This window comes from Amphiura filiformis, chromosome 1 (genome assembly GCF_039555335.1).
Source record: "Amphiura filiformis chromosome 1, Afil_fr2py, whole genome shotgun sequence".
Lineage (NCBI taxonomy): Eukaryota > Metazoa > Echinodermata > Ophiuroidea > Amphilepidida > Amphiuridae > Amphiura > Amphiura filiformis.
In genome coordinates this window covers 59826443-59852434 of record NC_092628.1, presented here as the reverse complement: position 1 = coordinate 59852434, position 25992 = coordinate 59826443, and the positions used below count along the sequence as shown (strand labels likewise).

General features: G+C 36.4%; 1 protein-coding gene across 1 annotated transcript; it reads left to right on the top strand.

Annotated features, from left to right (window-relative positions):
* The first annotated feature begins 1092 nt into the window (after positions 1 to 1092).
* Positions 1093 to 25992, top strand: LOC140149942 (ubiquitin-conjugating enzyme E2 S-like). Its single transcript, XM_072171956.1, has 4 exons — positions 1093 to 1239; positions 17656 to 17803; positions 19318 to 19508; positions 21910 to 25992. The coding sequence occupies exons 1-4, from the start codon at positions 1216 to 1218 to the stop codon at positions 22195 to 22197; spliced, it is 651 nt and encodes a 216-aa protein (XP_072028057.1). The 5' UTR covers positions 1093 to 1215; the 3' UTR covers positions 22198 to 25992.

Below are 25992 nucleotides of genomic sequence, written 5' to 3'. Positions count from 1 at the left end.
AATGATCTCCCACTTCTCATCGGACATGAAGGCACTAGGAAGGAAGGAAGGAGGAACTTCGAAGGAAGCAAGCAAGCAAACAAAGAAAGTAAAGGAAGGACTGAAGGACGGAAGGAACTTAAGGAAGGAAGGACGGAGGAACTTGAAGGAACTTCAAGGAAGTAAAGGAAGGAATAATTTCCGGAATGAATGAATGAAGGAATGAATGAAGGAAGAAAGAAAGCCTGGAAAGAAAGAAAGAAAGAAAGAAAGAAAGAAAGAAAGAAAGAAAGAAAGAAAGAAAGAAAGAAAGAAAGAAAGAAAGAAAGAAAGAAAGAAAGAAAGAAAGAAAGAAAGAAAAAAGCCTGGAATGAAAGAAAGAAAGAAAGAAAGAAAGAAAGAAAGAAAGATAGAAAGAAAGAAAGAAAGAAAGAAAGAAAAGAAAGAAAGAAAGAAAGCCTGGAATGAAAGAAAGAAAGAAAGAAAGAAAGAAAAGAAAGAAAGAAAGAAAGAAAGAAAGAAAGAAGGAATAATTTCCGGAATGAATGAATGAAGGAATGAATGAAGGAAGAAAGAAAGCCTGGAAAGAAAGAAAGAAAGAAAGAAAGAAAGAAAGAAAGAAAGAAAGAAAGAAAGAAAGAAAGAAAGAAAGAAAGAAAGAAAGAAAGAAAGAAAGAAAGAAAGAAAGAAAGAAAGAAAGAAAGAAAGAAAGAAAGCCTGGAATGAAAGAAAGAAAGAAAGAAAGAAAGAAAGAAAGAAAGAAAGAAAAAGAAAGAAAGAAAGAAAGAAAAGAAAAGAAAGAAAGAAAGAAAGCCTGGAATGAAAGAAAGAAAGAAAGAAAGAAAGAAAGAAAGAAAGAAAGAAAGAAAGAAAGAAAGAAAGAAAGAAAGAAAGAAAGAAAGAAAGAAAGAAAGAAAGAAAGAAAGAAAGAAAGAAAGAAAGAAAGAAAGAAAGAAAGAAAAACTCAAAATAGTTTTCACCATGTCTCTCGCCAACTGGAAAATATTGAACACACAAATGATCAAATCCTCACTATTATTCTATGATATAGTGTTTAGCAAGGTATGTAGCGGAGACTGTAATTATTTTAAAAAATGCGATTGGTGAATTTTGTAATGCCTTTGACCTTTGACACGTACTGAGGAAGACACCGAAGAAATAGGCGACAGAAACGGTTATTTTCATCAATAATTTTGCCCGAATTTATACATTATAATTTGTTCAGCTTCCAAATAAATGTGCAGCATGGCTATGCCGGGTGTAAGTATTATAAAAATGAGGATTTTGATCTGATAGGGATCGTGAAACCGAGGATTTACAATGCAATGTCAATTTGCGTTCTGCTGCGGCCGGATGGATACAATTTGCAAAATGTAAACATTGCATGATTGCAATTTTTGCATTGAATTTTTGCATTTTTGATTGAGTAGCCATGAACATACTAAATATGCATGTATGTCATTGAATGCATGATACAGATTACACAGCCTACTCATCATGCTCATAGTACAACAAGTCATACCTAGAATAGATTAACTTTTGATTTCAATTTGAATTTTCATGTTTTGTAAATTTAGAATACCAGTAGGGCGGCGATCTATGAAAGGTTTACGGTTAAAACGACGAATTTATCAAATTAATTATTAAACTTTCGCATCAAGGTTAAACATGTTCTTAGCTACACAAACATACTTTTATTTCGTTGAACAAGCTAAGTTATTAAATTATCCCAATTTTTGACGTAAAACTAAAAGAGCCTGAAATACATTTTAATCGGTGATGTAAACTCCAAAACATTTGTGTAGCACGAGCGCTTGATGTACGCTCATTTTGACGGTGATTTACACTCACATATCAAGCATTTTCAAGCGTGTTTGACAGTACATGTATTTTACTGCATGAGTTATGACGCAATTTTGCATTAAATTCAAGATGGCGAATTTATCGAAAAACATGATGTATTTTTCTTTTTAATAATCCTTCATTTCACAAATTCTTTGCCACTTTCCACTCATCTGATCATCTTTTAATGTGACGGAAGACGGAAGTGATGCTGATTTTGTATGTTTCTTGCTTTTCCGCTAATTTTTAAATTGTGTGTTGAGACAAACTAGTTCACCACGTAAACTTATGGCTCAAAATTTGGACCGCTCGCCAATAAGTTTACTGCTTTCTATGTTTTGAAATTTGTTGACGTTTTAACGATCCCCGATTTCCGGTCGCTTATTTTAGCCGTGTCACATCACATGCATGACGCTGGTGGATACTAGGGTGCATCAAACGCCCCTCATGTCAATGTTATTTTTTGCTCATATGATTAAAGTGTGCCACTTGTCAAGTTAAATAAGTGGTCCAAATTTAAATTCAAACGGAGGTCGGGAGATGGGTGCACCGCGAGCTCAAAGTTTGAACGTTATTTGCATGTATAACATATAATTACACATGAGGCAGCTATTTAGTTTTCGGTACTTTATGACATGCACAATAAAGGCTGCCTCATTGATTTGTGCACTAAGTAGCCAAAATGTATCATCTCAATGATCTCATACTTACAAATCATAATAATCATGCTAGGATGATGTCACAGGTTATAGATATGCCTTCAAAATGAATAGCTGCCCCATGTATTCAAATACATAATAAAGCATACATATCTCTTATAGTCTTATTTGGTGTTAATGTAATTTTGGCAAAATATCTCTCTGTGTAATCCTATGTATAAAGTCCCATATCACATCGTTAATATCGGCGATCAAGGTTTTTTTTCTTCTGAAGTTTGGTTGGTACCCACCAGCGTCATGCATGTGACGTGACACAGCGAAAATAAGCGACCGGAAATCAGGGATCGTTAAAACATCAACAAATTTCAAAACACAGAAAGCAGTAAACTTATATTGGCGAGCGGTCCGAATTTTGAGCCATAAGTTTACGTGGTGAACTACCTTTACCTTTAGGTATTATGGTCTCAGGTTGCAATGCATGTTTTGAGCCGCGGCCGAACCAGTGATGCCAATGCCGCGCCTTAGGCGCACAATTGGGCTACTTGGCAATCGCTTGCCGCTACTCAAAAAAGCATGCCGCTACTTGCCTAAAATTGGGCTACTTTTGCCTGTGTCAGGGCGCGGCAGTAATTTAATGTATTTTCCTTTCAATTTAGCCGATTTATAAAGGTTTTGAGTCTTTGAAGCTCCAAATTGAAGTTACAATGGCTTTTGTGACCATTTATTGATCGGTCAGTAACTTCCCAGTAAGTACCGGAAGTTTGAATGTCAAGTGCTTTCCGCCCAATTGGGTGTTTTGCGTTCTAAATTCGGGTAAATCCGCCCAAATATCCGTTATTGGGCGCTTTTTTGGAAGCTTGAAAAATTGGGCTAGGTCTACTTGAGAATCCTTTACCGCGGCCTGGCGAGTCAATGCGCCGCGCCGCGACACTGAAAAGTTTTGGCAACACTGGGCCGAACTCACAGCACAAATCAATCTTTACTAGACTGTCAATTTTGAAAGATCATTTTTTATTTCCAGGCCCCCTGATATAGTCTGCAATCTATGGATATGTTATTTTGTGATATGTATAATTTGGAAAGATCTGAAATAAAACGCTCTAAAACTATTATTTTATATTAGGCCTATACGTGTAAAATGAGAAAAATACATCGGGTTGTTATTTCTGATTTTCATTTTGGTCAAGCACGCCGATTTACACGCAACACATCCTCTAAATCACCATCAAAAAAACTTTTTTTGATTGGTAATTTTGACTCAAAAACGAATATATTACACCTGAATAATATCCTTTTGTACTATCCTGTAAAGTTCAATGTCGTTTTGTTTAATTCTGAAACTGGATAAAATCTGTATCTTGCCGCAATGCCGTTGTTTTCACACTGCACGAGAAGCATGCTGCTCATCAAACTACGGCAAGCATCTCAAACGAACTTCCGTGTATAGCCACTTTCCCCGAGCGCCGCTTTTTCCACATAAAAAATAAATGTTGTAAATTTATACTACATGAAATAAAGCCTGTAGAAATTTGTTCTATAATACCAGCTATGATTTTTTTTAAGTTGAAAATTCATATGTTTAAATTTTATAATGGAAAATTATATAATGTAGACTGTATATTGTATATGCCTATAGTATAATAGTACAACAACGGCCATCAAGGTCGTGCATAGAGCATTTCCGGTATAAGTGGATCGAGTCCACTTGTAAACGCGTTCTCACTATGCTGTTTGATACCACGTCCTAGGTACGAGACTACCTCAATGAGGTGGTCTCGATGCTACATCCTGGATGTAGGATCGAGACCACTTATTTCACGTTCTCACTATGCTTGGAAGTGGACTCGATGTAGGATCGAGTCCACGTCCTGGTATCAAACAGGCATAGTGAGAACGCGCCCTATGACGTCATAGTCGATTTTTGAAAAATAAAAATATGATATTTAATCATTTAGAATGCATTCAGTTGAACTCGAAATTGTACTGATATTATTTTATTACATCAAAATACTAGTAAATGGTTATGAAAAGGTATACCATGGTATACCGTACAGTAAAGTATACATAGGTTTATTGAATGCAACATATTATAATGGCACTTCAAATCCAATACTGAACAGTTCTGAATCTACCAGTTTAATAATCGCGAAAGCCCAAGTTAAAAATCGACTATGAACATTGCATTTTTGCTGAACCATGAAATGGTCTCTTTTAATGCGTTTTTGCGTCCTGGATGCAAAATTTTGAAAATTAGGTAATATGGACGCACTGAATCTCTAAATCCAGGGGGATTAGGGGGTCCAAAAAATCTGATCTGGACGCATCTAAATCGCAGCCTGATTTACTGTGTAGGAATAAAAAACCTCCCAATTTAACAATATTAACTGTTTATTTAAAGAAATATGTCATTCATTTTCAAAATACCCCAAAGAAAATCGTTGTTTATCGGAAAATGCAAGGCTGGGTGCCGCCGATTTTCTGTTCATATCGCCGCCGGTCATTATTTTAGCCTTGCAAACTTTCATAAACTGGGCTCAAAAGTTTCCCAAATTGCATCATACAGATCGTTTTCCAAGCAACTGAACCCCTAAAATGGTGAATTATGGACTGCTTTACTTCCATAATTAATATATAACACATTAATACTGATTTATGAAGTGGAATTTTAACATCAAACACGGCCGGCGTTTTGGTATCGCGAATGAACTCACTGTGCAATTTGTTGTCCATCCACCATCTTGTATGTGTACAGCCTTTGGAATATAGAGGGCAGCATTTTATTAAATAAATGTTGATGGCAGTATTTTTATTGGCCAGCAGGGGGTAGACATACCAGGCAGATTCAAATAATCCAAGAGTCTAAGGAAATGATAGGAAGCATAAAATTGTATTTTTAGCTCATTGCGTAAACGCAATGCACTATAGGCATAGTCCATATTTCTGTATGTTTTTTTCTTTCTCTTGCTACATCGTTTGAGCAATGGATCTGGTAATTTGAGGCGGCGATCTTTGCATGATGGTTCATGATTGTAATTTATTTAGCTAAAAAAATTCGGACAGAAAGTATCATTTTTGGAGCATTTTCTTACGAAAAGTTCTACCAAATTTCATGGAATAGTCTCCTATGTAGACTGTTTGTGGTGCTTTTCATATTACAAACACTGTACAAACTCCTTGATCGTGCAAATTTGTAAAAGAGATTGTTGAACTTTACTGTTTCAGTGCAGCTACAATGTCTGCTTTTCAGTGTTGCTTTTAACACCAATTGGGCTTGTGCTGTCTATAGGCCCTTCTGTGCAAGAGCCATGAGCAAATAGTGTCTCAAATTCTCCCAAATCAGAACTAATTGGGCTACCAAATTGTTAGTTGGCAACCCTGACTATGAACAAACATCTCACTCATTTACACTTTATATCACACATCTTGACCCAATTAGTTATGTAAACATTTAATCAAGGTGAAATGTCCTTTTGACTGGCACTGGCCTAGTATATCAGTATATGGGACCATGACAACCCCTCTCTGACATTACAAAACAGACAAACAGAAAGTCTGAACAGGGAAGTGCTGGGGGTAAACACTAGGCTAGTGGCCTTTCCCTGTTCTGAAGATTGAAGGGAGCACTTGTTTGAAATATGAAGTCAGGAAAATTAGATGTGTGTGCAAAATTTTATTTATTTATTTATTTCATTTACCATGAAAGTGTTGTAGTTTTTTAAAAGTTTCAAGTTTTTATTTGGAAATTGCTTTTACATCAGTGGCACTCATCTATCCGATGGTGCATCCAAGACATTAAATATACAAACAAAACTGTATTAAACAAAATCAAATCAAAGGATACTCGACAAGCAAAAGGTACAAATAAATAAATGCCTTGAATAAATAAATATCTTGAGAACCATAGCAAGTATATTTTCAAAATGCTGATTTGTGCTTGATCACAGCACTATGGTGATTTTGAGGTTTGAGAATACTGAAATGTGTTTTTTCAAAGTTGGCAGCCCTGTATACATAGTTATACATGGCTATACATGGCTATACATGGCTATGACATGGTTACATATGGCTATACATAGCTATGCATGGCTATACATGGCCATACATAGCTATCCATAGCCATACATAGCTATCCATAGCTATACATAGCTATGCATGGCTATACATAGCTATGCATGGCTATACATAGCTATGCATGGCTATACATAGCTATGCATGACTATACATAACTATGCATGGCTATACAAAGCTATGCATGCCAGCTATGCATGGCTATACATAGCTATGCATGGCTATACATAGCTATGCATGGCTATACATAGCTATGCATGGCTATACATAGCTATGCATGGCTATACATAGCTATGCATGGCTATACATAGATATGCATGGCTATACATAGCTATGCATGACTATACATAACTATGCATGGCTATACATAGCTATGCATGCCATTTACCATGAAAGTGTTGTAGTTTTTAAGTTTCAAGTTTTTATTTGGAAATTGCTTTTACATCAGTGGCACTCATCTATCCGATGGTGCATCCAAGACATTAAATATACAAACAAAACTGTATTAAACAAAATAAAATCAAAGGATACTCGACAAGCAAAAGGTACAAATAAATAAATGCCTTGAATAAATAAATATCTTGAGAACCGTAAGTATATTTTCAAAATGCTGATTTGTGCTTGATCACAGCACTATGGTGATTTTGAGAATACTGAAATGTGTTTTTCAAAGTTGGCAGCCCTGTATACATAGCTATACATGGCTATACATGGCCATGACATGCTTACATGGCTATACATGACCATACATAGCTATCCATGGCTATACATAGCTATCCATGGCTATACATAGCTATGCATGGCTATACATAGCTATGCATGGCTATATATAGCTATGCATGGCTATACATAACTATGCATGGGTATACTATGCATAGCTATGCATGGCTATACATAGCTATGCATGGCTATACATATCTATACATGGCTATACATAGCTACGCATGGTATTCCTGACCATAACCCATAACAAATGAGCTACAGCACCAGTGGTGCTCTTGTTTGTATAAAATCAACGTATTAGTTGATCAATCGGATTAGATCATTGTTTCCATCAATAGGCGCCGGATGCACACATTATTTATTTGATGTGGGCAGCGAGCGACCTCCTCTTTTATCATCTTCTCTGTCCAGACAAATAAAAATCCAGACAGACATATTGAAGTTGGAAGGCTAGATATAAAATAATGATTGCACACATTATAAAGCACAAGGTCTGTAATAAATTTGCATGATTAGAACTGAATGAATGTCTTGAGACATCAGGAAAACACAACAAAGCGAAGATTTAGACTCAGCATTGCCCCAACGATCATGAGGACCATTTAATAAGAGCTTATTATCCATTAAACAATTTTAGATATAAATATGATTAAGATAAATAATGATACAATTTCATAGAAATTAAGCCATAAACATAAATTGAGATATTTAACGACAGCAAGCATTTTTCAAATTATTTATCTTGCAACAAATTATTTAAATACAAGTATTATTGGAAAAATGTGTACAAGCCAACCAACCATATAGAATAGACACACAAAAGTTGACTTCTGTATCACATTTAACCAAAATAATTTATGTTAAGCTATACAGATCTTTGGATCAACCCGAGAGGATTGGATTGGAAAACCACATTTTAAATACAATTAAATTTAATTAATTAAATAATTAGGCATCTCCAAAAGAAGAAATAATGCCAGCCCAAACAATGAACATTTCGTATAATTAATATATCAATAAGGCAAAATAATCTGCTGACAAATACATCAAGTCACTATAGATATACTCCAAACTCTGAAACATTAATAACATTACTTAAAGCGTAGTAGAACTCCATACAAAGCATTCATTTCCAATTAAAAGCGCAGTAGAAAGTGGAGACAATCTACCGACAAGTCTCGTCAGGTATTGACCAGACTCCATACAAGTCCATACAAAGCGCAGTAGAAAGTGGAGACAATCTACCGACAAGTTTCATCAGGTACTGATGAGACTCCATACAAAGCGCAGTAGAAAGTGGAGACAATCTACCTCACGAGATTCCTCAGGATTTGAAGAAACTCCATACACAGCATTCATTTCCCATTAAGAGCGCGGTAGAAAGTGGAGACAATCTACCGACAAGTCTCGTCAGGTATTGACCAGACTCCATACAAGTCCATACAAAGCGCAGTAGAAAGTGGAGACAATCTACCTACGAGAGATTCCTCAGGATTTGAAGAAACTCCATACAAAGCATTCATTTCCCATTAAGAGCGCAGTAGAAAGTGGAGACAATCTACCGACAAGTCTCGTCAGGTATTGACCAGACTCCATACAAGTCCATACAAAGCGCAGTAGAAAGTGGAGACAATCTACCTACGAGATTCCTCAGGATTTGAAGAAACTCATGGATACAAAGCATTCATTTCCCATTAAAAGCGCAGTAGAAAGTGGAGACAATCTACCGACAAGTCTCGTCAGGAATTGACCAGACTCCATACAAAGCGCAGTAGAAAGTGGAGACAATCTACAGACAAGATTCTTCAGGATTTGAAGAACCTCCATATATATCATACATATACATCATTAGCCCGCATACAGAGAGACTATACAACACATTTATATAACGTATCTAAAGCGTAGAGCGGGAGTAATTTGACCAAATTTTATTGAAGCATCTATGACATTTTTGACTTAACTGAAATACCCTTCCCAGCAAAGGGAGGGAGGGTGGGATTTTTTGGTCCTGCCTGATCGAATGGAGAAATGCAAGTGCATCACAAGAAAAGTATGGCCACAACAAAGGAATGGAAAATAGAACAGAAGACCTGATTGGTTGAATACCACTAAAGTGACAACTGAGTGGTCAAAAATTGGGCTTGTTGCTAAACAACAATAACAACCATAAACTATGATCTGAATCAATAGCTTGAAAGCTTGAGGGTAGGCCAGAAACTCTGAAGTGGGCTTGAGTGGACTCAAGTGGAAATTGAGGGGATAAGCCAGATGCACATGATTGCCCAAGATCCCCTGATGCTAAGACAATCTAGTTTTTAAAAGATTTGCAACTTTTAAAAACGGAATTTATTTAAAATAGATACAATAAGTGGCATTCAGATTTAACCAATCCTTGCACTTCTTGGAATTTTAAAAGCTTAAGCGGATGTTATGGACCATGCATGGTTTCATACATTTTGCCAGTCACTCACCAACCATGAAGGCTACTTATTTTAGCACGCAATTATATGAAATAGGGTCTTAGCATTAAATGATGGGTGAAATGAATGAAATAATAAGCATTCATATAAATGCATAAATCCTTAGGCGTACATCCTGGAATTCTTCAATGCAATTTAAAGCTTATTATATGGGAATATGTGCCATTTTAAAGATGTTTTCATAAAATTGACCTCAGACCTATCGAATTGCATTCTGAATACTGAAGCATGTCTTTCTGATATCAAATAATTTTCATTTTTTAAATCACAATATAATACAAATTTTATGACAAATTATAAAAATTGATATTTTCAAATTTTTGATATATAACAGTCCTCAAGTAAATTATATAAATCTAATGATATATTCTTAAAGTGTATGTAGCAGGGAGGAAAAGCCGACGGTCAATTGAAAATTTTACCTTTCATATTGAAGATATGGATTTTTTCCCAAAAGACCTATTTTTTTTGTGTTTTGGGGAAAAAATCCATATCTTCAATACTGAAAGGTCAAAATTTTCAATTGATCGTCGGCTTTTCATCCCACCTATGTACATACACTTTAAGTATAAATCATCAGATTTATAAAGTTTACTTCAAGTACTGTTAAATATCAAAAATATCAATTTTAATGATTTGCCATAAAATGTGTATTACCCCAACACCAGTAAAAACCACAAAAAACCACGATGAAAAATTCATAACATGCATGCATCCCAGGGTCTGCGATGGCGCAATCACCCGAAGTGTGATATGCTCACGGAATTGCTGGCGGGCAGCAATAACCCGAGCAGCTACCGGTCCGCGATCGTTAAACCTTGGCATCACGAGGGTCAAAGGTTCGAATCCGGGGTGCCAAGTCAAAATTCTTCTTCTTCTTGAAAAATTCGGATCTTCTCTGACTTCCGATACCAAAAAGCATGGGTCAGTGTTAGGGTTAAAAAGATGTATTTTTCCAGATTAGAGTGTCCATTACCCCTAACACCAGTAAAAACCACAAAATACCACGATGAAAAATTCATAACATGCATGCATCCCAGGGTCTGCGATGACGCAATCACCGAAGTGTGATATGCTCACGGAATTGCTGGCGGGCAGCAATAACCCGAGCAGCTACCGGTCCGCGATCGTTAAGCTTGGCATGCGAGGGGTCAAAGGTTCGAATCCCGGGGGTGCCAAGTCAAAAATTCTTCTTCTTCTTGAAAAATTCGGATCTTCTCTGACTTCCGATACCAAAAAGCATGGGTCAGTGTTAGGGTTAAAAAGATGTATTTTTCCAGATTAGAGTGTCCATTACCCTAACACCAGTAAAAACCACAAAATACCACGATGAAAAATTCATAACATGCATGCATCCCAGGGTCTGCGATGGCGCAATCACCCGAAGTGTGATATGCTCACGGAATTGCTGGCGGGCAGCAATAACCCGAGCAGCTACCGGTCCGCGATCGTTTGCTTGGCATGCGAGGGTCAAAGGTTCAATCCGGGGGTGCCAAGTCAAAAATTCTTCTTCTTCTTGAAAAATTCGGATCTTCTCTGACTTCCGATACCAAAAAGCATGGGTCAGTGTTAGGGTTAAATTGCGAATTTCAAAAAATCAAAATTAGTTGATATCAGAATGACATTCTTCGTATTCAGAATACAATTCGATATGTCTGATGTGCTCTAATGTCCCAAAATAAATACTGTCCAAACGTTCATACCCCAGCCCTTAAATGACATTTTTGTTACACTAATTTGCTACTTTTTTACTTTGATCATGAATCCTGAACAAACAAATAACACATATTAAATTATCAATGTATAAAACCAACCATAATTGCAATATGATCTGCAGTGCCAAAATGTACCATGCAGGATATTGATATTGGGCTGTGACCACTTGTTTCAAAATGAAGAAAATAAAAAGTACCGGTAATAAATAACTAATAATTAAGTTACCTCATGCCTTTTTTAAAATCTTTAAATAGTAAACTAAGAATTAATTGTGAAGGGTCTTAATATTAATATTTACTTCAATAAAATATTCAACATTGGGTATGAAATACAGCCAATATTATGCATATGCCTCTCTTTACTCATGTTACTGTGAAATAGTAGGTATCAAATGGTTGAGCTGGTTAAAAAAAAAAAAACGAAATCCGTCTGGCTGTACTACCAGAATTTAGGCTTGGGAGGGCAACACAACATTTTTTTTTTTTGCCTAATAAGAGACACAAAATTTATAATACATAACACAGTAAAGAAATTAGGTCTTTAAGCACTGAATGAAAATAATAAGTGGTATTCAAATTTAATGCATTGATGATCCTTGTACTTCCTTGAATTCTGCAATGCACTGTAATAAATGTGAAAAACAACAGAATTGTGAAAAAGAAAGATTTGAAATCCCTATGTATTGACATGTTAATTCACGTTTCATTTCTTGAGTTTTCTGTGATTTTTAAGGTCATTATGCCTCTTCCAGACAAAAAACCATACAGACCTTTAAGACTAGGTACAGGCAAAAATGACAGGTGGAAGTCAATAGGACACAATTTTAAAGCACATGAAACAAAGTATCTAAAGAACTGAATGATGCATCAAAGGAATAAAATAATAAAATAATACATGTAAGTGCCACACAGATCTTGTGTGCTTCCTGGAATTCTTCAATTCAATAACAGATCTTAAGAATGAGTTTCATAAAAAAAAAAAAAAAACTGGTGAAAGAAAAGAAAAATGAAATCCCAAGTATTGAAATGACAATAGGCCTAATCACACAGGTGCTCTCCATCCCTCCTGTAACTTGAAACATGAAGGCATGTCCTTCATCTAGGGAGGAGGTATTCAGTGCCTTTGTTATCCAATTAGCTTCCAAGTTCCTTCAACTTTCTCCCAGCAGGCACAGCACAGGGTTGCCAAACTTGGGTGACTTTTCCATTATGCTGAAAGTTTTTGGCAACCCTGGGCACAACATTATGATCCAGACATTGAAGGACAGCACAGGGTTGCCAAACTTGCGAAATGGTACATTTGTAGCCCAAATTGGCGACTTTGAGATTTCACCCACAACTTTTGACAATTTTCAGTCCTATAGATAAGAAACCACTGGTTAAGAGAAAAATTGGGTGACTTTTAGATTTATGCTGAAAGTTTTTGGTAACCCTGGGCACAGCATTATGATCCAGACATTGAAGGACTAATAATTTCAGGTAGTGGCAGGAACAGTATATTTATGTTGATCCAGACATTGAAAACACAGATTGTACTGGACTTGAAAACAAATATGTTCATTTCTGATCATTTTCCATTCATTTCTATTCGATTGTCCATTTTTAAGCATTTATAAAAACAAAAAGTAATTTAATAAATCTCATAAATTTTGAGATTATATTTTGCTTCCTTTTGCTTTTTTTTTTATCAGAATTTGCCATGATCCTGTTTGAAACAATAAACTGTACCAGGTACAATGTAGGACCCTACACAAATATTTTCATCTCACAGTACAAATAATTAATATAATTACTAAATAAATAAATGAATCTACGGAAGTTATTTCAAATTTAATTTAACTAAACTACCAGTTCTTGCTTTTTTAAACAATTGAATTGCCTGATTTGCCTCTCACAGATGATATATTGAAAATTGTATCTGACAATAGAGGCCGTCAGCCTTTCGCCATCTTGTGGGTACAAATGATCTGTGTGTTCATGCGTCGGACACTACGCGCAGGGCGCAGCTTGCCACGCACCTGATCTCACGCATCAACTCGGTGATTTTGCTGCTCACGCACGGAGATCGAACGACCATCACAGCGTGTACCCACAAGATGGCGGCATATGACGTCACGCTGACGGCCTCTATACCGACCTGTACCGTCATCGCTTGGATATAGCCCATGATAGCCCATCACTCTAGTAATATAGTGTTTTATCAGGCATATGGTGCCCACGTGCGCACATATTCTATATTGAATTGCACGTCATCATCACTCATCAGTGATGTGCTTACAATGTAGTTCTATCTTGTTTATGTCCTTTTTTATTTATATTTTTGCTGAACCATGAAATGGTATCAGCCTATATTAGTGTATGTTACTTACTTGCTTACTTACTTACTTACCAACCATTTGGTCTAAAATGGACATATCTCTAAAGGCCACGAAGGTATGAACCCCCAAGTGGTGTCAAATGAAAGAGAAAGAAGTAAAGAATATGATAAAAATATTTCCTAACGTCAGAGGTCATCCAAGGGGTCACAGGGGTCAAAGAAGGTCATTTTAACCAAAAATGCTCCAATTAAGCTGAAATTTTTATGCAATGATCCTTATGACATTCTAAACATGTTTAAAATATTTTAATATCAATTTAAGGTCATTAAGGGGTCATAAAGGGTCAAAGGTCAAGATTTCAAAAATGCTCCAATTGAGCTGATATTTAAATGCAATAATCTTTAAGACATTCTAAACATGTTTAAAATATTTTAAAATTCATTTAAGGTCATTAAGGGGTCAATAAAGGGTCAAAGGTCAAGTTTTCAAAATGGTTCAATTGAGCTGAAATTTAAATGCAATGATCCGTATGACATTCTAAACATGTTTAAAATAATTTAATATTCCTTTAAGGTCATTAAGGGGTCATAAAGGGTCAAAGGTCAAGTTTTCAAAATGCTCCAATTGAGCTGAAATTTAAATGCAATGATCCTTATGACATTCTAAACATGTTTAAAATAATTTAATATTCATTTAAGGTCATTAAGGGGTCATAAAGGGGTCAAAGGTCAAGTTTCCAAAAATGCTTCAATTGAGCTGAAATTTAAATGCAATGATCTCTATGACATTCTAAACATGTTTAACATATTTTAAAATTCATTTAAGGTCATTAAGGGGTCATAAAGGGGTGATATATACATGTACCACAATATACTGCCAAAGCCCCATGGTTCAGCTATGGTGCGGTAACCGCTCTAGTTAACAGGACTTTGACCGGGGACTTAGTCCTAACACACACTGTCAATCATACTTGTTTATCAATCCAATTTAAGGCACTCACAAAGCCTGTGTACGTGCAAAGCCTGTAGTACACAAAGCGCCGCATAGTTGTGTACAAAATGTAGTCATCAATGGTAATGCCACATGCCCGGAGGATTTAAACCATAACAAGATCTGGGCGACCAATCACAAACCAGATCCATTTAAAGATGCGTACATCATGGCCAATTTTAGTAGGCCAGAAATCCGACAATCTCATCCATAGACTAGACAACCATGTTAAACTTGTTAACCACAAACCGCAATCGAAAGTAAATACGGTACGTACGGTAGTCCACTTGGGAAGCCAACAAACAGAGGGAGTACGGTGACTAAAAAGATCAGATGTGAAAATCTATCAATTGTGCACAAATTAATTAAATCAGTGTTTTAACTATGCATATACATGTAAATGGGCAAGTGGACTATGGAGAAATCTATTCATTTATCGAAGCCCGCCCTCCTTCCAATGTACATTGTAAACCTTGACTTCAAAGTGTTTGGCGACTATTTAATCTTGATTCAAAAGTAAACCTTAAAAATTGAATAGATCTATGCAAAAGTAATAATTTAGTCCCTATAGGGTGTAAATTAACGGTTATTTGTCTAACCGTTTAAACGGATCACAATCCGGTCGGTTAACCGTGTAAACGTACCGTATTTTGTCAAATAAACGCCCCCGGGGGCATTACATTTTCCCAAGGGGGGGGGGGGCATTTATTCAAAAAACGATAATTGCCGTTAAAATCATTAGGTAAACTTAAAACTCACGCTAAAATGATGAACTATGAACTAGAAACACTGACTTCTGGTTCACTTCCGGATTTCCAATCCAGATTTTCGCCAATTATTGACGCTATTATCGACCATGTGGGCAACTTGGTAAGCTTACTACACAAGATAGCATGGAAATATCGGCATTTTTGAAACATCTTGGTTGAAAAAAGTGGTGGGGGGCGTTTATTTGAGGGCGGGCGACTATTTGACGAAATACGGTACTATGTACTGTAAAAAAAATCTTTAAAAAAAAAAAATTGACAAAAATGCAAACATTTCCAAATTCTATGCCATATCGTTCATGCGTTTGACTATGAGTAAGCTTGAAACTTGCATCAGTAATGTCATTGACGATCGCTAAATTCAATTGCATGGACAAAAGTGTGACAAAACCTACTACAACTCAAACTTCCATCCATTTCATTGCCTAATTATGGTAGAATTTCACCAGATTATTACTTGATGATGCACTTACAGACTGTTAACCCGTTTACATTGGGCGAAAGTCGTAATCGAATTCACTTTAGTCGTAATCGACTTAATTCGTATCATACGTGTAAACAGGTACAGTCGTAATTAATCGTAATTCAAAAGTCGTAATTCCAATGATGACTTGTATCATTCATTTCAAGTGAATTCGAATAAGTCGTCATTAATTACGACTTTTTGCTAATGTAAACGAACACGTTGTTGAATTCGTATTTACCTGCCGTTACCATTGGTAACAAACGAATTCGATATTCGTGAATGCGAATTTGAAATCGAATCAAGCCGATCAGTGTAAACATCCACTAAACGAATTAATTAAGTCGATTACGACTTTTGCCCAATGTAAACGGGGTATGTGTAAATTTGTTGTATTTACCACGAAAATATCATTAACCACGCTGTTCTGTGGCCGCCGCCGCCATTATATTAGGTACTTGTAAATCCCTCCTTTCTACAGGAGCACCATCGGGAAATTTAACCCAATTTTAAAGTTTTTTTCACTTTTTTCAATTGATTATCAATAAAATGCCCTTTTGGAAAAATGCAACGCTTCCGGGCGTTTATTACAGGCAATACGGTAGGTCCGTCCAGTGGTTCTCTAAAGTCGCGAAAAATATTTATTTTTTTCATTAAGTTTTTAACGTTTAAGCGGTTAGTGATTTTCCTAAGCGGATAGTGCATTTTACGGTCGGTTAAAAACATGAAACGTGTAAACGTAGACACCCCTAGTCCCTATATAGCGAGTGTGGTCTAAAGGAAAAGATCGCCAAATGCAAAACATTCCGGTGATTGCAAACTCCGAAAAACTTTCGTGTAACTGTAGCACAATTGCTTGATGCACGCTCGTTTTGAAAGTGATTTATGCTGTACATTTATTTTATAATAATGTACATATTATGTCTTCACAACAAATCCAAAATGAATTCAAGATGGTACCGTATCATTAGAAAAAGTTAGAGGACATATCCCTGTGTATGGAATTTACAATTTAAAAAATGGGCAGATTTTGGGAGAATTTTTATTCTAAATGTTGTAGGTACATGTATGAAAGGCAAACCTTTAGTTTAAAACACATTTGCTAGTCAGCCAAATTGGCCTAAACTGGGGCCCAAACACAATACATATTTACTATATAGAAATTTAACAGAAAAGATTTGTCAAGGAAACCTACATGTACATGTTGTCTACATGTATACTTCACTTGACCCAAATATATGATTTATTTTTGTGATGAGAGAATCGCACATGGAATTTTAGAGGGATTGTGATAGCAGTTCCACATAGAAAAGCTGCACTATCATGAGACTATGCTGTTTTGTTGTTAAATTGATGCATTAAATGTTGGCTGAATATTTTTGATGAAAGTCAATCTTTGATAAGATGTAACTTTGCTACGGAAAGTGCTATGACAAAACGGTTTTCAGTTAAATTGGCTTTCTTTACTCAAGTCAAGGGCTTTAATTTGATATATAAAATGATGCGGTTTGTTTGCAAATTTGAATTCACCTTTCATTCCTAAATGGTATGTCCCATCTTTATTTAATCTTTTTAAATTTAAATTATGTATAATTAATAGCCTCATAGGTAAATAATTTTCAAATCACTGTTTTGATCAATTCTCTTGCAGTGTTCCAATGTAGAAAATCTGTCGCCACAAGTCATCAGGAATGTTGCCAAGGAAGTAGGTGAACTTTGCTCCAACCCAGTAGAAGGTGTCAAGATTTACCCCAGTGAGGATGATATCACCAACATACAAGCCACAATTGAAGGACCAGGTGTGTTGTTTAGTTATTTATTTACGCATTTGGTTCTAAGGACTATTATGCTTAAAGGTCTACCGCCACATCTGGAATAATGAACTACATAATTGAGTTATGTGGCCCAGGGCATGTCAGTCCAGACACTACCTAAGTCCAGACAAGTATACATACAGGAGTATGATCTATCTAAGGACAAGGTCACCTACCGTTGACCAGGCCAATGGTTGTGGACCTTTAAAAGTCTGTAACCCGATCGACACCATCATACCCCCCCCACCCCCACTTTTTTCATTGTTGATGAGTTTTTAGTATCACACAATACATGTAGATCATATTTTTCTCATTACTATCCTGAAATGTGATGCTCCAAGTCAATGTATTTCTGAGAATTCATGCAAAAACAGTTGTATAGTGGTATACCACTTTATGAATACTTTGGATTTCTGGGCAGGCTTATCGCAATTAATTATAGTCTCCTCAACAGTTACAGTGGGAATTTCATTTGAATGAACTCAGCCTAACACAGCGTGACATTTTTTGCGTACTCTGCGAGATGTACGCCAGCGTGTGCGAGTAACACGGAAGTGAATCCAACCATGCCAACGCACTTGTTTCCATGGTTGTGTGTTTGCGTTGTAGTTTGAAATACACGATATATGATCGCGGTTGGGTTGATTACAGCTTTTGAAAGCTGTGTTCATTCAATTGGAATTCCTACTGTTGTTTGATTTCGCTTCATTCACACAAACATTGTTTGTTTGGAAAGAGCGAACCAAACTAACTGCTGAAGAAACTCCGGCTCCAAGATGGTATTATGTAAGCTCTAAAATTTCCTGTGCGAATGCAGGTGAATCCGTGGCACAGTCGGTTAGCGCACTGTGTATTGTGCCCCCCCCCCCGACATTATTGATTAATAATTGGTGTTTGGACCAGTGTGGGAATCTTCATTTGTGCCAGCCTGGCACTGGGACAGGAATGGATGTGTGTGAAGTTGATTTAAAAATCCATACTTTTCAACTTTCGTTGTTTCCTACCTTTTTTGGATCAAAACAAAATGGTTTTAAATATAGCTTTCTTGTGTGGAGTGGAATGATGTAAAAATGTGAACAATTTAAGGTGGTACTACATCCCTTGATAAATTTGTGACTATTTTTGCATTTTTCTCAAAAAATAATAAAACACTGGTAACAAGAGTTATGTATATTATAGGTGCAAGGAATCCAATTTCAGTGACTCAAGACAAGCAGTACGTTATTTATGATAAGAAAAGAGGTACCACTAGAATGTACCGGTACCTCATTTCTTAACATATATAATGAACCACTTGTCTTGAATCATTGAAATTTCAGTGAGGTAATTGGATTCCTTGCCCCTATAATATACATAACCTTTGTTACCAGTGTGTAGAAAAATGCAAAATTAGTTACAACATTTATCAGGGGGTGTAGTACCACCTTAAGTTTACAACTTTTTGGCAATTTATATATATTTGTTAAAATAACACCATATCTGATTCTTCTTTTTTTCAGCTGGAACACCGTACGCAGGTGGTCAATTCAGAGTGAAATTGGTCCTCGGCAAAGATTTCCCACGTGTTCCACCGAAAGGTTTTTTCCTCACCAAAGTATTTCATCCGAATGTAGCCAACAATGGGGAGATTTGTGTGAACACACTAAAGAGAGATTGGAAGTCAGATTTAGGCATCAAGCATCTATTACTAGTAAGTAACTTAGTGCTCAATGTTTTTGTTGATTCATACAATGGTATGAAGTATACCATACTTTCAATTTCATGCAGCTGTTTTATGAGGCCCAAACCTTACTAGTGAACAAAAACCCATTTTATGAAATATTAGCACCCAGCCGAGGGTGAAAATAAGCAAGGGGTATATTACATGTATTGTTAAGAACTTACTTTTTGGGTATGGAGAAATATTCCAAATTTTGAAAATTTGAATTAAAGGAGGATTTAAATGATCCTAGCATCCTCTTTTTATGACATTTTTCAGTAGATATCTCTGAAAAAAAGCTTATTTCCAAAATTTCAGTTGATTCCGATTTTATGCGTTTGCGAGTTATGCATGATTATGTGTATTTACACTGCTCCATAGACAATGTGTTGTAATTTCGTTCTGGTGCACCAGAACGAAATTCAAATTTGGCGATATTTTTGCTAAGCGAATTAATCTGCAAGAAATATTTGGTACATAAACATTATGTAGCCAGAGGTATCCAGTGGTGTAAAAATCTCAACTTTTTTTGGGAAAAGTGGGGGGATGAGGCTGTGGATCACGAAATGCCCCTTTAAAGTAGAATGTCTCTTCAAAAAAATATAAGTAATGAAATCGCCATAAAGTGTTGCAGACATGCCAATGGTACCGGTACGGTTTCGTCGTATTTCGTACGATAAACATGACAAATAAGGTAGTACGCCCCCTCCCCCAAGCCCCCCCTGAACAGTATAAAATTAGAGAATCTTGAACAAAATAATGATAGTTAATGCCTCAAAAAGATAAATGGGTACTGCTGCTGGAATTGACTACCAATATAGTTTAACCTAGTGGTAACATAGAGCTGTCATTTGATTGGTTACGACTATTGTAAACAAGTGAATAAATTTAGCCTTGTCAACCAATTGGCAAGCTACTCTCAACTCTCAAAGCATTTCGGCAGCGTCATTGTTAGCACTACGATATCACCGCCACAGATGTACACAGGACAATAGAGCAAAACCCAGTGACAAGGGTATCATTATTCACGTTTGCTCTGAAGCATCAATAAATAAAAACATGTCCGTCCTTGATGTGTGTAGTTGATTTTCTGTTGGACTGCAACTTGTGTGATCACCAGAAATGTTAAATAATGGCATCTAGCTATAACAAAAAAACCTGCAAGAAAACAGCGGTTTAAGGATGACACTGCAAGATGGAGTTCCATTGTAAAAGTCACAGCACAAGATCCACAAGATTTGTAGAAAAAAGGTACAAATTTACAAAAATATGGTTTTGGGGTGCAAAAAATACGGATTTTTCATTTTTGAGTACGGAAAACTAGATTTCAAAGTTGGCATATCAGGTTCCGCCAGAAGTTCCCACTTTACCCCCATAAAAATGCAGATTTTGGTATCAAATGAAAGTTCATTATTTTTCTCATAACCCCTGTGAAAATATTTCATGTAGATGGTGTGAACAATAACATGAACAAAAGTGGTACTGATAAACAGTGGTCACTTAAAGTAAGCATGTCTATTGGCCACTCATAGTTTTACTTCTGACATCCATAACATAGTGCTGGAGCAATGCAAGTCAAAATTTAGTAGAAACAGAATGTTGTATTGTTAGGTACCGTCTCAGTATATAATAAAACACAATTTATGAAAAAGTTGGATTATTTATGATTAAAAATTTTAAACAGCCTCCCATCCCCAACCCTGCTCTACAAATTATTTCAGGGTGAAATGATGTTGAGAAAAGAATATATATGAATTGTAGCATAATAATTATTGTCTCAAGGAAACAGGAGTGCCAATTGATATGCATCACACTTTGATGTTTTAAACAAGTTTTGATGGTTCCAAAATTATAACATAAAAAGACTGAAAGACGGGCAATTCGGGATTACTGAAGTTGGTATATTAACAAGCCTTGAAATAAGCAGGCGCGGGGAGCAAATGTGCTCTCGTACAGCCACCAATTGCTCCTGGTCCTTGTAAAATTCACATGAACCAGGAGCAATTTTCTAAAATAAATTGCTCCTGACTACAGTTTTGCACTTGATGCAGTCATGCTGGTATGCTGTATTGTATGCAGAAAAGAATTTAATATTTGAAAATTGCTCCTGGTTCTTGTAAAATCCCAGTGAACCAGGAGCAATGTTCGAAACAAATTGCTCCTGGTTCCAGTCTGCTTATTTCAAGGCTTGTATATTAAAATCAATTCTACCTGTGAACCAGGGAATACAATGTATTTCAAATTTACCTGTAGACGTGCCAGGGCATAAGATGCAGTTATGTTATGTACATGATGACATGCTTAGCTTATTATACATAGCTTATTTGTAAAAAAAAAGTTTATTTTTCAGACTGGTACTAACAGCTCTATGTTATGTGTTCTCTTTCCACAGACAATTAAATGCCTTCTCATTTATCCTAACCCTGAGTCAGCTCTCAATGAGGAGGCTGGCAAACTCCTTCTTGAACAGTATGATGATTACTTCACACGGGCAAAAATGATGACCGAGATTCATGCAATACCACCCAGGGGATCAAAAGATGTGCGAGATTTCGACGATATGTGCCCGTCCACGTCCTCATCAAGTTCGAGTAGCGGACCACAAGCGAAAAAGCATGCGGGTGACAAGAAGGTTGATAAGAAAAAGAAGGACAAGAAAAGAACTTTGAAAAGATTATGAGAGGGATCCATTGCTCAATATTCCTCTTCTGAATGAAATTTAGGTATACAGTGTACAGATATATTGCAATGTATGTATGTTTATTATGGTGAATGCTCAATTTTATCAGGTCAACCCAAGGAAATAGTAATTGCAAAAATGCTGCCTTTTTGTTTTTAGATACAGCTATAATTATGTAATTATAATTATAAATAAGGTACTGTTAAAGTGTTACGTTCACACAATTATTCTTTTGCACTGCTACAATTTCAAACATGGTTCCTTGATTTCACACTAAAAACATGTTTGTGATGATGCACAAGCTTAGAATCTTGAGTGGACATGAATAGCCTGTACCCCAATACATGTAACTTTCACAACAACAGGTGTCAAACATTCTATACAAAATTTCAAAGTGTAAAAATGTATGTAGTGAAAAAAAAGTCAGATAAGATGGGTGGGTAAAGTGATTGACATCCTCACCCCACCACTATATTTCCAGAGAAACCATCAAAAAACTGTTGAATTAGTCTTGACTTTGGTATACTACGTTTGAGACTAATTCAGCAATTTTTTGATGATATCTTCGGAAATACACCGATTTGGAACTCCTAATTTGAATATGTTAATGAGAAAAATAGGATTTCTTATTTGATATCAATTTATTACATGATCATGATGATTATCATTATTTAAAACACTGTAGACTACCAGTATCACGCTGTATAAATGTCAGTAATTCCATAAGGAATTAGTCATATTTACAAGGAACATTGACATGTTCTTTTTGCAGGACTGTTTGTAAGGGACAACATTTTATGTTATGTGAGTTTTAAAGAATTTGATTTTCCAAATATCACATCACCTTCCTTTAACAGGTTCATCATAATGCAGTGCACACATTTTCATTGTATTTTAACAGTAAGAGATCATTAGCACTAGCAGATGTCAACATGGCTCAAAATACTTCATGATTACATGGACTATAATAATTATAATCAGATGAGCCGATGAAAAGTGTGTACTTTTGCCACTGGCAAATATTTTTCACAGAGGCTATTATATGACAATTGGGGAGTGGGGCACCATGCCTTAGTGTCCATGCATTTACATCAGGTCTACAAATCTCCTGGTTTTAAAAAGTAAATAAAATCAGAATTACAAGTAAGATCCTATTTCCAAACAAAAGTGCTTTCATTAGGGGAAGGGGTCAAAAAGTCTGATTACGTTTGTAAGTTAACAATAAAATATTGGCCAGTCCAAGTTGATCTTTCTGGTTGCAATTTTCCAAATTTCACACTTTTACGTGAGGGATGCACAAAAAGCCTATCACACCAATCAAAGTCACAATAAAGAGCTGTCAATCAATTGTGTGATTTTACCAATCGAGATGTTTCATGCATTCAAGCATTTCGACTTGTCTAGCAAGTCGGTAAGCTAACAATATAGGTTACAAAATACAGTGGCAACTCGTTAACACAAAGTTTGTGGGGTTTGGCATTTTACTACTTGTTATCAGAACTTCCTGTTATCCAACAAGTTTATAATGTGACACATATATGCTTGGGACTTGACAACATACTTCTTGTTATCAGGAATTTCATGTTAACAGGGTTCGTGTTAACGAGTTGCCACTGTATGTTACCAAATTGTCATACAATTCAACAGATTTGAACCAAGTCATTGTATTCGCTAGGAATTGCAATTTGTCCATCATTTGATTAAATCCTAAATTTGTCAGTAAAATCATGAGCAAGCTTATCCAGCCTTATGCAACCTACTGGTGGTGGTGGGTGTTCAGTGTGTGTGTTACTATAGACCAGGGCATGAGCCATTGATTGCCCTTTTTCAGTATTGGCCTTGGCACCCCAGATCTTTGTCAACTTCCAAATTTTCCAAGGTATTCAGTGGCGTACCGTGGCCGCCCCAACCCCGGGGGGCTGAAGAAAATTCAATTTTGCCGCCCCTTCCTCAACAGCCCGAAAAGGTTGACCCAATTTTCTTCTCGGTCATTTGAAAAAGTGAAAAAAAAAAAAAAATGGGTTTCAGGCACTAGCGCCCTAAAAACAGCACATTTTGATGTATAGTACCATTTTTTCAAAAAATTTTATGCTTTACCAAATTTTTTCCGCCCTTTTGTATTGACTAATTCTTTTTGCCACCCCCATTTGTTTTTGCCGCCCCTGTTTTTGCCGCCCCTTCTTCCACCGCACCTTCATTTTGGCCGCCCCCTGCTTTTACCCCGGGGGGCTGGCGCCCCCAAAGCCCCCAAAAATACGCGCATGGTATTCTTTATCACTTGTTCGCCTTGGAGGCCTGCTATAGGCTTTCATTTATTTAAAATTTGGTCAACTCTGATTTATCTTTTTTCAACCATAATTATAACATCGGAACAGTTACAGACATCTCATTATTCGCTAATTGCATGGTTCCGCCATTATGCAATATGTGCGGGGAGAGCCTCGAACTGGCAGCATACATGAAATTAAGAATTACGTAACCTTACACAGATTGTTATATGACTGGTTCAATTCGCATTCATGTGTGCTGCCAGTTCGAGTGCATAATGGCGGAACCATGCAAGTAGCGAATAGGTAAAAGTCCTGGTCTTGTTTGATCAAATCAATTTAACTTGCGCAAGATGCCAAGTAGTAAAAGTTGAAAGTAAGACTTAAAAATCAACACATCACCTATGATTAATGACATTTTGAAGATTGGTAACTTTTTTGCATTCCCTTGTGAGATCCAGGGAGATATCTTCTTCTTCTTCTTCCTTATAAGTGCCTCCCTCATATGTATGAGTATTGTCGCACTGCGTACAGACAAGCTGTACTTATTTTTTACTCTGGAACCTAGAGTAGATGAGTGTATTTTGAAGTACAGTCAACATGACCGGGATGATCCCCTGCTCTTTTCGAATAGCCTGTGACGTTCTTTAACGTGCACACTACATTAATGTGAGAAAATATGCATGTACACGGGACCGACAGCTTAAAGTGCCCTCCGAAGCACTAAGCAAGTAGAGTGAAGTGTCTTGCTCAAGGACACAAAGAGCCGGACCTGGGATTCGAACCCATGACCCTTGGGTTCACAGTCCTATGCCTTAACCGCTAGGCCACGCTCTCCTCTATGTCTATGTGCTAGTTGAGCCCAGTTGACAGCAAATTTCATAAAATTAATAATGTATCATAGACTTGTAAGTACTAAAAAAGTAGCAGTGGTAGGCTGTATAATGGAGATGTTTCATAGCTTAGAGTAGCAGGCCTTGGTGTCAAAATGCTCAGGAGGCTGAGCTGCTTCAAATCAGCTGGTACCCTAAGCTTTTTGAAATATCACCCTTTTTGGGGCTGTACAGCCTACCACTACCACTACGCATACAATAAATTATAGCTGTATCTAAGAGGCAATAGGTAATCTGAAATTGTGGGTATGTTGTTCTCGGGTGTATTTATTTTGTTGACAATGTTGACAAAGGAATTATCACAAAAACAGCTGAATATTAAGAAATTTACAATATTATTATTAACTATTTATAATTGATTGCAAGGCAGATATATTGCATTTACCATTTCTTATTGCATTCAACTTGCAAATGGGCCCAACTTGTTGAAATGGAATATATGTGTGTGGATAATGTCAAATGTGTACTGTGTATGTATGTTAATATGACTCTTGTGTTCTATGGGCAGTTAGTCCAGCCATTTATTTATGATGGCATAATAATACAACATGTTTTTGTATCAGGAGATTATTAGTCATCAATTGCTTCAATATTATGATGATAATCCTAATAAATCATGATGTGCATGATTTAAA